This window comes from Impatiens glandulifera, chromosome 2, assembly GCF_907164915.1.
Source record: "Impatiens glandulifera chromosome 2, dImpGla2.1, whole genome shotgun sequence".
Classification (NCBI taxonomy): Eukaryota; Viridiplantae; Streptophyta; class Magnoliopsida; order Ericales; family Balsaminaceae; genus Impatiens; species Impatiens glandulifera.
Window position 1 is genome coordinate 62,875,219 of NC_061863.1, and position 14,669 is coordinate 62,889,887.

Here is a 14,669-nt window from a genome sequence, read left to right on the forward strand (position 1 = left end):
TTAAAATTAATAAAAATAATATATCTCAATAAGTTAATCATTATTTTTTTTTAATAAATTTGCTATTATTAGTTGTTTTATTATAACCTTGATTGTGTAGGTTAATAAGTCAATTCAAATTTGAAGAGAAAATATATTTTAATTTAATTTAGACTATGCATATGTATAAATTTCACCACACTTTAAAAGTACACATCTTTAGGGTATATTTGTATTTAAATATAAATATACATAATTATAATTATAATTATAATTATAATGTAAATGATAATCAACAAATCTCAACTCTTAGCAACTAAAATACTTTTTATTTATAGATTTATATTCTAATGTATTTTAACACTGTTATAATATAAAATAAGATATTTGTAATATATTATCACAATATAATAAATTGTGATAATATTAATATTATATCGGTAAAATATTATGAAAATATGATAAATTATGGTAATATCAATATTATTTCAATACAATTTCTATTTTATTTTAATATAGTATCAAAGTCAAAGTTTTGTTATTAAATTACAAAATTTAGTTTTTTTTCCCTCATCGACGATTACTTTAGCCATTGATGGAGGGCACTAATAATGCTTTATTAATTATTATATTGATATTATATAATATATAATATCTTACCGATATAATATTGATATTATCACAATTTATCATATTGTGATAATATATTACAAATATCTTATTTTATATTATAACATCCCTCCTCAAACTCAAGATGAAAAATGTTTGAACAACTTAAGGTTGAAGACGATCGAGATGTTGAAATGTTGATAATGTATTTTTTAAACTTTAAAAATTCGTGAGCTTCATTAATTCAGTTATAGGATGTCAATGTGTTGACTGATAAATCAGCGAAGAGGTCGAATCTCATGAGCATTAAATGCTGGGATAAAACAACAACTAAATGAACTCTAAAATTATCCTTGAGTCTCAAGTAGGGGTGAGCAAATGGGTAAAACCAATCTGTTTTGTCCGATCCATATTAAATCCAAACTAAGTTTATCCAATCCGTAATCCAAACTATATTACTAATTAATACGGATCAGATACGGATTGGATTGAAAATGATTTGGATAATCCAAACTAAAAAATATTTACATATACCAGCTTAAAATTAGTCAACAATTTATTTTTATTTTTTTTTTTTAAAAAAAAATTATTTTTTTTAAAATTCGAATTTTTTATTATTATTAAATTTGAATCTGAAAAAATAATAATAATAAAAAAAATAAAAATAAAAATAAATATAGTTGTTCACTTTGATGATAAGTACAATATATATTATATTAAGATGAAATTTAATTTAAAATATATTTTTATTTAATAGTTTGGATAATCCTAATCCAATCCGATTTAGTTCAATCCGAACTCAATTCGATCCGATCTCAATCTAATCTGAATTAATATTTAGGATTCGGATTGGATTGGATTTCGAATTAAACCACCTAATGCTCACCCCTAGTCTCAAAATTCATCCAATGTTGTGGATGTTTGTGTGTTGCATAAAATAAAAATCAGCGAAGATGTCGAATCTCATGGGAATAAAATGTTTGGTTGAAATAACAACTAAAATCAAAACTCGGAAAATATAATTGACAAAGAAAGTAAGTCAACTGAATTATTTAAAATAAAAATATATTATTAAAAGATATATGTATTTTTTAAATTTCTATAATATTCTAAATATAAAGAGTAATTATTAATTAAAAAAGTATTTATTAATGAACTTAAAAATCGGTCTAAGGTGTGAAAGAGCGGATCCATCGATAATAACAACAACGTATATTACCAGGCGCTTACCGCGGAGGATCGGAACCGAGGCTTATAAGCGGTTTGGTGTGGAACCCACGGCTGGCTAGGACGGCTGTCACAAGCCGCATAGGGCATAGGGGCATAGATGTACACGTGGCAGAGTAAATAGAGTTCTTAGCTGTCACGTCATTAACAACAATCGTCTGTCTTTGGGTTAATACATTTTTGGTGGTCCCCACCTCCATCCCTACCCAACTTCTCTTTTCTCTCTCTATAAAATCCAGTTCACCCTTCCCTCCCTCCCTCCCTGAGTTTTGCCAAAGAAGAACGGTGGAGCTGCTGCCTGCCCTCTCTCTCTCTCTCTCTTGTTCGGTTATTGCGGCGGCCTTCTGCTTATTCTCTTCTCAAGACTCATAAATACACTTTTTCATTTTTCCATATCCTTTTCTCTCGATCGTTTCTTCGTTTTCAAGCAACGGATAAGGACGTGTTTTCACCAGCTGGAAGGAGAATTTCACGACTAATAGTTTCATTTCCCGTTTCCTTCACACTTTTCTGACTGGAACTGAACATTTGGTTGGTAGGATTATAGATCTGGAAGTGATTAACTTCAAAATTCTGTTTACAGTGTCTGTAAACTCGAAGGAACAAAAACAGAGTTATCGACAATGTCGTCGATGACTTCGAATCCTCTCGTTCAAACGGGAAATAACTGTGTTATTCATTCTCCATCTGTGAATGGGAGATCAATCGCTAATCCTCAACTCAGCGTCGTGCATCTCAGACGAGCTGATGCGGCTAGAGCGGTTCGTGGCGGTGTTTGTGCTAATCGGTCGAATGTTTTTGAAAAGAGATTCTACGGAAATCGAGTACATCTATGGAAGTCTGACGGTCCTGGAAGGGATCCGAAGCTGAAAGTGGTGGTGCGATCTGCATTGTCACAGGTGCCGGAGAAACCGCTCGGTTTATATGATCCATCATTTGATAAGGATTCTTGTGGAGTTGGATTTGTAGCTGAATTATCCGGAGATAACACCCGTAAAACTGTACGTATTATGCCTTTCAACAAAAAAAATTATTGATTCTTCCTTTTTAAAATATCTGTAAACGTGAATCGACATTTTTGTATGTGTTGTTTATATTGAAGGTGACGGATGCTATTGAGATGTTAGTAAGGATGTCTCACAGAGGAGCCTGTGGTTGTGAGACGAATACTGGTGATGGAGCTGGTATCCTTGTTGGTCTCCCTCACGATTTCTACCAAGGGGTATAAAACAAATGATTGAAACAATGATTGTCTAGTTGATGACAATGGATATGAACTTGATTTTGTTGGGCTACTTGTCTGGGGCCCTTGTTTGTGTTATAGGTTGCAAAAGATGTGGGGTTTGAGCTACCACCACTTGGCCAGTATGCTGTGGGGATGTTCTTCTTGCCTACCTCTGAAAACAGGAGGGAACAAAGCAAAATTGTATTCACAAAGGTATTTTGTAGTGTTTCATTATGACCATGTGTATATATATATATATGATTTACTTGTGTGAGCTGATTGTTTTGTGTTATAAATGAAGGTTGCGGAGTCACTTGGGCATACTGTTCTTGGCTGGCGACTTGTTCCAACTGATAACTCAGGCTTGGGAAAGTCTGCTTTGCAGACAGAGCCAGTTATTGAGCAAGTGTTTCTCACACCTACCTCTAGGTCGAAAGCTGATTTCGAGCAACAGGTATACTCGTGAACCAAATTATACTGAGACACACCCATCCAGACAACAGTTTATACTCATTTCTTTTTATTCTGATAGTTGTATATATTGAGGAGAGTTTCTATGGTTGCTATTCGGGCTGCGTTAAACCTCCAACATGGAGGAACAAAAGACTTCTACATATGTTCCCTTTCCTCAAGGTTCCTCTTCTAAAAATGAAACTGTAATTTGAAATATTACTTGTGACTATCAGTCTCGGATATTGATAAAAACACTTTTCTACGTGTTGGGTTTATAGGACCGTGGTCTACAAGGGTCAGTTGAAGCCCAACCAATTGAAGGAATATTATTATGCAGATCTTGGCAACGACAAGTTTAGGAGCTACATGGCCCTGGTATATGATTCCTTTTCGTTTCTCTTATAATTCAAACCAAACAGTTTCATGTACTTTATTTGATTTAAATAATCCGAATTTTCTGGTAAAAAGTATTGTCAATGATTGGGTTATTTAGGTTAAATGATTAAAATATGTAGTAGTGTTTTGGCTGATTTGAATAACCATTTACCCACCCATAGTAGCACCAATATTAACTGAGGATAGGGTTTGGACTTGAGAGTTTGAGATCTCAGGTTTTCTTTCTTTCTATAAGTTCAACTTTTCACTAGAAAGAAAACGAAAGAAGCGTGTAAAGAATTACAGATTGAAGGGAAAAGAGAAACAAAAACAAAAAGAACTTAAGGAGAAAAAAGGCACAAAAGAAGGCTAAATGTCATGGCTATGGTATTCAGCTAATTTTTGGTTATCTTTTCTCTTTTAATTATTTATTTTTTATTTTATGGCATAGATACATTCAAGATTCTCAACAAACACTTTTCCTAGCTGGGATCGAGCTCAACCTATGCGTGTCCTGGGACATAATGGAGAAATTAACACTCTCAGGGGAAATGTAAACTGGTAATAACCTCAAGAATTGTATATATGCATGGTTCTTGTATCTTTCTTAGTTATTTATTTCTAGAGCTGGTTAAAATTGGCTGGAGTGTACCTTCTCTTTTTAAGGATGAGAGCTCGGGAAGGTCTTCTTAAGTGCAAGGAGCTTGGCTTATCAAAAGATGAGATGAAGAAGCTCCTACCGATTGTAGATGTTAGCTCCTCTGACTCAGGTATAATTTTTCTGTTAAACTTCTTCCGCCCTTTGCTTGGTTTATAAACTTGTTTATTAATATTTTCACAAGTGCCTGCATTTTTATCATGGAGGATGAAAAACATATAAGCTAGTTTATGTGCATGATTGAAGTTTAGGGTGCATTTATTAAAATTGTAAATTAAGTGTACCAAATTGTAAGTGCTGAATTAATTGAAGTGTGAAAAATAAATGCTCAATAAACCATACTCGATGATATGTAAGTTGATTTGATAAAATGTCGAATTAATGTCGAGATATTTTACCCTCATATTAACATTATTTTATTAATTTACTTTGTTACCGAGTTAAGTCATCCTCCATAGGTTACTGAATTAAGCCAAATTTTATACCTTAACTTTAGCTGAATCTAAATAATACAGTTATCAAATGAATTTAATTCAAATAAGCACTTAATTATTTAGATTAAGTAATAAGCTGGTTTACGAACCATTGTCTTATTTTTTTTTAAAAAATGTCAACTTTTATTAAAAGGAACGTAAGATGCGTTCAAACGTTACAAAAGAGAAGTAAAAAACAAAACAATAAATAAGAAAACAACCATTGCCTTATATTTGTGTTGCTTAATGTTTGTGTCCCTACCCTCTCATTAATTCAGGAGCTTTTGATGGAGTTCTTGAGCTATTGGTTCGAGCTGGTAGAAGTCTCCCAGAAGCCATGATGATGATGATCCCTGAAGCCTGGCAAAATGACAAAAACATGGATCCTGAAAGAAAGGCTCTGTACAAGTACTTTTCAGCTCTTATGGAACCTTGGGATGGACCTGCTCTAATATCATGTATGTTGTTATAAAAGTGGTTTATATGCATGTTGATGATCAAGAACACGGTTATAATTTACTAACCAGAAACAACTATGCAGTTACTGATGGACGTTATCTTGGAGCTACACTAGATAGAAACGGACTGCGTCCTGGTCGCTTTTATGTTACTCACAGCGGACGAGTCATCATGGCAAGCGAAGTTGGAGTTGTGGACATTCCACCAGAAGACGTGGCAAGGAAAGGAAGACTGAATCCTGGAATGATGCTTCTAGTGGACTTTGAGAAGCATGTTGTTGTAGATGATGACGCTTTGAAGCATCAGTATTCTCTAGCCAGACCATATGGTGAATGGATCAACAGACAAAGGATTGAGCTGCATGATATACTCCAATCAGTCAAGGAATCTGACAAGATTCCACCACCCATAGGTGGAGTCAAACTAGTAAGTACTATTTTGTTCTTAATTTCCTCCCATGTCCATCTTCCTGTCTGTGTATATGGAAGTTACAACATTCACTTGAATACGACTTAGGCATCAGAAGAGGATGACAGCATGAAAAACATGGGCATGCATGGCATATTGGGTCCATTGAAGGCTTTTGGGTAATTTACCTTCTTTATGGCTTTTTTGACATTGATCTACTCACTTCTGCAATCTTTTTACTAGGGATAATCCTAGAGAAAGTCTCACCCAAAGTAGTTTAAATGGTAGGCCTCTTGAACTAAGAGGCTGAGGTCTCATGTTCAATCCCATTGAAAGCACCTTGAGGGGGGAAAAGGTGGGATGATGTGCTTGTCCGCTCCATGAAAATAATCCTGGTAAAAAAAAGATAATAATAATAAATCCTAATGCAAGTAACATATGCAGTTACACCATTGAATCCCTGGAAATGCTGCTTCTTCCAATGGCAAAAGATGGAGTTGAGGCCCTTGGGTCAATGGGGAATGATGCACCCTTAGCCGTGATGTCAAATAGGGAGAAACTCACATTTGAGTATTTTAAGCAGATGTTTGCACAGGTTACAAATCCTCCTATTGATCCTATTCGTGAGAAGATTGTGACCTCCATGGAGTGCATGATTGGTCCAGAAGGTGATCTTACAGAGACTACTGAAGAGCAATGTCATCGTCTTTCTCTCAAGGGTCCTCTGCTATCGGTCGAAGAAATGGAGGCAATCAAGAAAATGAATTATAGAGGCTGGCGGAGTAAAGTTCTTGATATAACATATTCCAAAGAACGTGGGAGGAAGGGATTGGAGGAGACACTGGATAGGATCTGTTCTGAAGCTCTTGAAGCAATTAATGAGGGTTACACATTGTTGGTGCTGTCTGACAGAGGTAATATAAGAATATATTTTATTTTTCTTATCATGCTATTTTCATATTGATGGGGATTTAAACTCTGTTTTATTTCTCTACTTCTAGAAACCAAACAGACTTAAAATGAGAATACACACGAGTAATCATTTTTAAATTATAACACGTTACCTGTTTAATAATACACTCACAGCATTCTCCTCAAAGCGCGTTGCTGTAAGCTCCCTCATGGCTGTTGGAGCAGTCCATCATCATCTAGTCAAGAAACTTGCAAGGACTCGGATAGGTTTGATTGTTGAGTCTGCTGAGCCCCGAGAAGTACACCATTTTTGTACACTGGTTGGGTTTGGTGCAGATGCTATCTGTCCTTATTTGAGTACAGAGGCTATTTGGAGATTACAGGTTGATGGAAAAATACCAGCCAAGCCAAATGGTGAGTTCCACTCAAAAGATGAACTGGTAAAGAAATACTTTAAAGCAAGCAACTATGGAATGATGAAGGTTCTTGCCAAAATGGGCATATCAACTTTGGCTTCTTATAAAGGCGCTCAAATTTTTGAAGCCGTCGGCCTCTCCTCAGAAGTAATGGATAGGTGCTTTACTGGAACTCCAAGCAGAGTTGAGGGGGCAACATTTGAAGTGCTTGCTAATGATGCACTTGAGTTGCATAACCAGGCCTTTCCTTCGCGGGTTTCTCCACCAGGAAGTGCGGAAGATGTTGCTCTGCCAAATCCTGGAGATTATCACTGGAGAAAAGATGGTGAGATACATCTGAATGACCCATTTGCTATAGCTAAGTTGCAGGAGGCTACCAGAGGAAACAGTGTGGAAGCCTATAAAGAATACTCCAAGCGCATACATGAGCTCAACAAGGCCTGCAATTTACGTGGGCTTCTGAAATTCAAAGAGACAGACAAGATGATCCCACTGGAAGAAGTTGAACCAGCCAGTGAGATTGTCAAGCGGTTTTGCACTGGAGCCATGAGCTATGGATCAATATCCCTTGAGGCGCACACTACCCTCGCCATTGCTATGAACAAGATTGGTGGGAAGTCGAATACAGGTATATCTATATATTATTATTTTTCTTCCTAAAAATAGTGAGGAAGGCTCAAATACAGGTATATATATGTATCTTGCATGATATTATAAGTAAATAGTTCAGATGTGGTTTGTGAACACCTTTCTCAACAGTTATCTTTTGGAAGCTTGGATGACATTTCTTTAATGCACATCTTATGATGTTCTTTAAAAACTATTAGCTGAACACATATTTTATTCCGTTTTCAATCAGACCTTGTTTGATCAAGTTATTTCGAATAGCTAATTGGTTATTTCCTTTATGTAGATTATTGAAATTAGGTTATTTGGGTAAAAGTACAATAAGGGTATAAATATATAATGATTTTTTCTTTCTTTCTTTCTTTCTTAAAAACATTTGAGAGATTTTAGTATTTGGTTATGATGTGATTGATGAGTAGATTGATGGTCAGTTATTTATAATTGATCACCCACATCAAACAAGGCCTTAAGTTATGTTATTTTACATAGACCTTGTACTGGTTTGAATTGATCAAGTGCAGTTGCATTCTTGAAACCAGGCCTGTTTTTTCACTAGAATATTATTATAGACTTTCTTTTCTCCTGTTACCTCTTTACACAGGTGAGGGAGGCGAGCAACCATCACGCATGGAACCTCTACCAAATGGTTTGAGGAATCCAAAAAGGAGTTCAATTAAGCAAGTCGCAAGTGGGAGATTTGGAGTATCAAGTTACTACCTTACAAATGCAGATGAAATACAGATAAAAATGGCTCAGGTACATAAACAGTTTACATTTGGGCTTTTGACAATATACCAAGATTTAGAACTGTGCAAAAATATTTCACATCATGTATTACAACCAGCCCCTGAATTCCTCTTGGAGCAGAGGGTTCCCCTTGTTTATAAATTTATGTTCATGGACAGATGATGCCGTTGCTGCAAAGCACCTGTGGGTGTCTTTGCATCTTTAACTGAATACCTTGCTTTGAAATTTGGTGAGGTTAAAATTCCAAGCCAACAAGCTTTTCCATTGTCATCGATCTATTATTTATTATGAACTATCATGCCATGCAGGGAGCCAAGCCTGGAGAGGGTGGCGAACTACCTGGTCACAAAGTTGTAGGGGATATTGCAGTTACTAGGAACTCTACTGCTGGAGTGGGATTAATCAGTCCACCACCTCATCATGATATCTATTCCATTGAGGATCTTGCTCAATTAATACATGATCTCAAAGTAAGAAAATCTAGTAATTTTTTATGTGTGTCCAAAGGGAGTAGATAATCTAACATCATCCTACCACATGTACAGAATGCAAATCCAGATGCTCGAATTAGTGTGAAGTTGGTATCAGAAGCTGGGGTTGGAGTAATTGCTAGTGGCGTTGTTAAGGGGCATGCAGATCATGTGTTGATATCTGGTCATGATGGAGGTACAGGAGCTTCTCGCTGGACTGGTATCAAGAGTGCAGGTCTTCCATGGGAACTTGGTCTTGCAGAAACTCACCAAACTCTAGTTGCTAATGACTTACGTGGACGGATGGTTCTCCAAACGGATGGCCAACTGAAAACAGGAAGAGATGTGGCTATTGCAGCACTTCTAGGGGCAGAGGAGTTTGGTTTCAGCACTGCTCCTCTCATAACCCTTGGATGCATTATGATGCGAAAGTGCCATAAGAACACCTGTCCGGTTGGCATTGCTACCCAGGATCCTGTTCTTCGTGAAAAATTTGCTGGAGAACCTGAGCATGTGATAAATTTCTTCTTCATGCTTGCGGAAGAACTACGAGAGATCATGTCTCAGCTTGGATTTCGAAATCTTAGAGAAATGGTTGGTCGTTCAGATATGCTCGAGATGGACAAAGAACTAGTTATGAACAACGAGAAGCTTAAGAATATTGATCTCTCTCTACTGCTCAGGCCTGCTGCTGACATCCGACCAGAAGCTGCACAATATTGCATACAGAAACAAGATCATGGCTTGGACATGGCTTTGGATAACAAACTAATCTCTCTCTCAGGACCCGCTTTGGAAAAAAGTCTTCCTGTTTATATTGAAACGCCGATATGCAATGTGAATCGTGCTGTTGGAACAATGCTTAGCCACGAAGTGACAAAGCGCCACCACATGGCTGGGCTTCCTCCAGATACCATCCATATTAAACTCAATGGGAGTGCAGGACAGAGCCTTGGAGCTTTTCTTTGCCCTGGCATCACTCTAGAGCTTGAGGGTGACAGCAACGACTATGTTGGTAAAGGATTGTCTGGGGGAAAGATTATTGTTTATCCTCCGGAAGGAAGCCAGTTTGATCCAAAGGAAAACATTATTATTGGTAATGTTGCTCTTTATGGAGCAACAAGTGGTGAAGCTTATTTCAATGGTATGGCAGCAGAAAGGTTTTGTGTCCGCAATTCTGGGTCAAAGGCAGTTGTGGAAGGTGTTGGAGATCACGGATGTGAGTATATGACTGGTGGGATTGCTGTCGTACTGGGGAAAACTGGGAGGAATTTCGCGGCTGGTATGAGTGGCGGCATTGCTTATGTTCTTGATTTGGATGGTAAGTTCAACTCCAAATGTAATCAAGAACAAGTAGATCTTGATAAGGTTGAGGACCAGGAGGATATCATGACACTGAAGATGATGATACAGCAACATCAACGCCACACAAACAGCCAGCTTGCTAAAGAAGTGCTTGCTAATTTTGAGAATCTCTTACCCAGCTTCATTAAGGTGTTCCCTAAGGAGTATAAAAAAGTGATGCTTGCAAAGAAAAAAGAGGTAATTGCCAAAGAGGCAGCCGCTAAGTCTACCAAAGAAGCTGAAAACCTGGAAGAGGCTGAATTGCAGGAGAAAGATGCTTTTGAAGAGCTTAAGAAGATGGTTGCAGTTTCCTCGAGTGTGGAAGACAGTCAGGTATTATAGGATTTTTAGGTCCTGTTCCCAGATTATTTCTTGGAGTAAAGTTATTTAATTAGTTAGATACTCACCATAATGTTCCAAAGCTTTAAAGAAAAAGGTGGTTTAACCCATCCAGACTAGTTTTAGTTCAAGCAGTAACAGTCTTGAACTAAGAGCCTCTTCCAGGAAAAAAAATCTTGGGTCTATAAAAAAGGTGGTTTCTTGTTTGACAAATATTTTCTCTTGTATCAGCAGGAAATTGAGAAGGCTGAATCTCCAAAGAGGCCAAGCCGTGTTTCTGATGCTGTAAAACACAGAGGGTTCATTGCTTATGAGCGTGAGAGCATATCATACAGGGACCCAAATGCTCGGGTAAATGATTGGAAGGAGGTAATGATAGAAACAAAGCCAGGCCCACTTCTAAAGACACAGTCTGCCCGTTGCATGGACTGTGGGACTCCCTTCTGCCATCAGGTGAGAAAAAGATTATACAGTCGCTGCTTTCTTATTTCATTCACTTTCCTCCCGTTCTTTTATTATTTATTAATTGTATGTTTTGTTCTTTCAGGAGCATTCTGGGTGTCCACTTGGGAATAAAATACCTGAATTCAATGAGTTGGTTCACCAAAATAGATGGCGTGAAGCATTAGATAGACTTCTGGAAACGAACAACTTCCCAGAGTTCACCGGTCGGGTATGTCCTGCTCCTTGTGAGGGTTCATGCGTTCTGGGTATCATTGAGAATCCTGTATCAATCAAGAGCATTGAATGCTCCATCATAGATAAAGCGTTTGAGGAGGGTTGGATGGTCCCAAGGCCTCCACTCAAGAGAACAGGGTATGTGTCTTTTCCTTCCAGAACAGGGTTGTATTTTTTACCCATATCGGTGATAATTAGAATGAGCCTTGCTGTGCCTCTGCAGGAAAAAAGTTGCTATCATTGGGAGCGGACCTTCTGGGCTGGCTGCTGCTGACCAGTTGAATAAAATGGGTCATGTTGTGACAGTATATGAACGTTCTGATCGAATTGGTGGTTTAATGACGTATGGAGTCCCAAACATGAAGACCGACAAAATTGAGATAGTACAGAGACGTGTTAACCTTATGGCTCAGGAAGGCATCAATTTTGTGGTTAACGCGAATATTGGAAAAGATCCGGCATACTCTGTAGATCAGATTCGCAAGGAGAATGACGCTATTGTTCTAGCAGTTGGTGCTACAAAACCAAGGTATGTTATAATGTTATGAACATGAGTGGGTATCATCCTTTGAATATGCAAATTTTATAACAAAGGCAAAAAAATAAAAAAAAATAAAAATTCAGGGACCTTCCTGTGCCTGGACGTGATCTGAAAGGGGTTCATTATGCTATGGAATTTCTTCATGCAAATACAAAAAGTCTACTTGATAGCAATCTAAAGGATGGTAAATACATATCTGCCAAGGGGAAGAAAGTAGTAGTAATTGGTGGAGGAGACACTGGGACAGATTGCATAGGGACGTCCATCAGACATGGGTGTAGTAGCATTGTGAATTTGGAGCTTCTTTCTAAACCTCCTCAGACAAGAGCCCCTGGCAATCCCTGGCCACAGGTTAGTTGGTTTGTTTGTCTGTGCATTACTTTTATTTTCTCTTTATATTATTATACATTTTGAAGGAGAGATGAATGAAATGTGATCATGAATGTCCAGTTGTCCACCCACCCAGTTTGATGATTTGATTTTGATTTGCAGTGGCCAAGAATATTCCGTGTAGATTATGGGCACCAGGAAGCTTCTGTTAAATTTGGTAAAGACCCAAGAACATACCAGGTGTTGACGAAGCGGTTTGTGGCAGATGAGGAGGGGAAGGTTAAGGGAGTTGAGATTGTACATGTGAATTGGGAGAAGGATGATAGTGGGAGGTTTCAATTCAAAGAAATTGAAGGGTCAGTGGAAATGATAGAGGCAGACCTAGTCTTTTTAGCCATGGGATTCCTAGGCCCTGAGTCGGTTAGTGATCTCTTTATTACTCTACTCTACTTGTTGAGTTTGTTGTTTCTAATAAAGTAGAATGGTTGTCCCTTTTTAAATATTGAACATGGATGGTTTGATTTGTTCAGTCATTGGCGGAGAAGCTGGGGGTAGAACAAGATAACAGGTCAAACATCAAGGCAGAATATGGTAATGGCGAGGGTGGGTTCTCGACCAGTGTGGAAGGGGTGTTTGCAGCTGGAGATTGCAGGCGTGGACAATCTTTAGTAGTTTGGGCCATTTCTGAAGGCAGACAAGCTGCTAGCCGAGTCGACAAATATCTCATGAAAGAAGAAAACAAGCAAACTGGAGCTACAAGTGGTGGGAGACAAGACAAGATGACCCCGTCAAACAGCATCAGCAAGGTAGCAGGAAAGAAACAGTAATAATAATTAGTCAGTTTATATATATATTATAGAGAAGGAAAGAAGGAAGGAGTTCTGCCCCATGGATGATGATGATGATGATAATATCGCGTTTTCTGTATCCTCTCTTTGTTTATATATAAGCAAAAAAAACATTATTATTATTATTATTAGTACTATTAAGTTTGTTAAGTAGTCTGTGGTTTGGAGCCAGTCTTGCTCCAGTGGAAAAGAATAAATAATATTATTATGTACAGCACCTTTGTTTTGTTGTCTTTGGTTTACTGATATTCCATTTCAAATGCAATTTCAAGTATGAATTATTATTGATAGTTATTTGTTTGTTCTTCTTAATCACTACTTAGTTTGATGTGGGTTCTGTTAATATAGGAATCAATTGTTGAGATCTATAAGAGCCTCCCTCATCTCTAGTTTGTTGTTGATGTTGGTATATACTTTTTTTTCACTATTTATGGTCATTTACTAAGGGAGGGAGGGTTGTTAAGCTCCAACATCTAATGCAAATAATGTTTTTGATATTTGGAAGAAATTGTGTCAACTTCATTGCATCTCATATCTAAGGGATTTCATGTGGAGTTTGGTGTTGCAAGATTTATTTATTTTTGTCTACAAAAGAAGATTATTGATTATAATTATTCAATTAATATGAAATGATTGAGCATGTTGACTTAATTATCCTTGGACCAAACAAATTTTATATTTTGTTATGTTTCAAGTTGTTACTTCTGTTTTTGTGTGTGCTCTTAGAAAGTGTTCTTTGGCCTTGCAACTTATTGGCCACCTCTAATTTTTTTAAATATGTCATTTGAGCTTTGATCCTAGCTATATCAAAACTTATTAACAAAATAATTAATCAACTTAACTAAATCATATTTATTAGTTTTAATGTTAAAATATTACAATACCTCTGGTTATTCTTAAAATAATATATATAAAAAAAAAGTTACAAAGGAATGTTACTTTTATGTGTTATTTTTCTAATGTTTTGTAAAAATTATATTAAAATTTTGTTTGAATGTAATAAGTTAAACCTTTGTGATGGAAGTTAGTAGGAATCAAACTCTTTCTCTTTTAAGTTATTTAGTCCTAATTTTATTTGGTTATCCAACAGTACTAGATTCAATTTTATAGTATTTTAATATGTTGGTCAACTAATATAAACAATTTATTTCTTAAATAAAAATAAAATCAAAAACAAGAATTTATTTTGATAGGATGGAAGACCCTAAAATGTTTATATATATATATATATATATATATATATATATATATATATATAAAAGAAATGATATTATCAACGGAAATTCCACGAAAGCTAAGCCACGAATCACGTGGGTGGGATTGAGTAAAAAAAAATTAATTAAATTGAAATTTTCCATTTTCCTCCAAAATTAAAACTCTATTCTTTCTCTATTTTTGTTTCATTCACTCTCTTTCTCTTTTGTTTCATTTTTTCTAAACCCACAGGCGATTCTCTTCTTTCATTTTCATCTACTTCTCTTCCGATCAATCGAAATGGTAAGACTTCCCGTTTATGAAACGTTTCATTTTTCTCCAAAACCAAAACCCTCA

At 36.5% G+C, this 14,669-nt stretch overlaps 1 protein-coding gene across 2 annotated transcripts; it reads left to right on the top strand.

Annotated features, from left to right (window-relative positions):
• The first annotated feature begins 2,100 nt into the window (after positions 1-2,100).
• On the top strand, positions 2,101-13,427 carry LOC124927984 (glutamate synthase 1 [NADH], chloroplastic-like). Of its 2 annotated transcripts, none has more exons than XM_047468498.1 (22): positions 2,101-2,816; positions 2,918-3,037; positions 3,140-3,253; positions 3,342-3,494; positions 3,573-3,673; positions 3,772-3,868; positions 4,320-4,429; positions 4,535-4,638; positions 5,278-5,457; positions 5,541-5,884; positions 5,975-6,045; positions 6,311-6,780; positions 6,953-7,822; positions 8,423-8,577; positions 8,877-9,038; positions 9,114-10,715; positions 10,953-11,174; positions 11,269-11,537; positions 11,623-11,928; positions 12,024-12,291; positions 12,433-12,690; positions 12,801-13,427. In XM_047468498.1, the coding sequence occupies exons 1-22, from the start codon at positions 2,439-2,441 to the stop codon at positions 13,095-13,097; spliced, it is 6,651 nt and encodes a 2,216-aa protein (XP_047324454.1). In that variant the 5' UTR covers positions 2,101-2,438; the 3' UTR covers positions 13,098-13,427. The 2 variants fall into 2 exon arrangements, with proteins under 2 accessions (XP_047324454.1, XP_047324455.1); XM_047468499.1 differs by having other exon boundaries at positions 2,102-2,816; positions 10,956-11,174.
• Positions 13,428-14,669: the final 1,242 nt, after the last annotated feature.

Bases quoted from the DNA above. Each gene is read 5' to 3' on its own strand.
- LOC124927984 (XM_047468498.1), top strand. From the start codon at position 2,439: ATGTCGTCGATGACTTCGAATCCTCTCGTTCAAACGGGAAATAACTGT. The intron at 4,430-4,534 runs GTAATAACCTCA...TCTCTTTTTAAG, and splicing joins CTCAGGGGAAATGTAAACTG to GATGAGAGCTCGGGAAGGTC. The intron at 6,781-6,952 runs GTAATATAAGAA...ATACACTCACAG, and splicing joins GTTGGTGCTGTCTGACAGAG to CATTCTCCTCAAAGCGCGTT.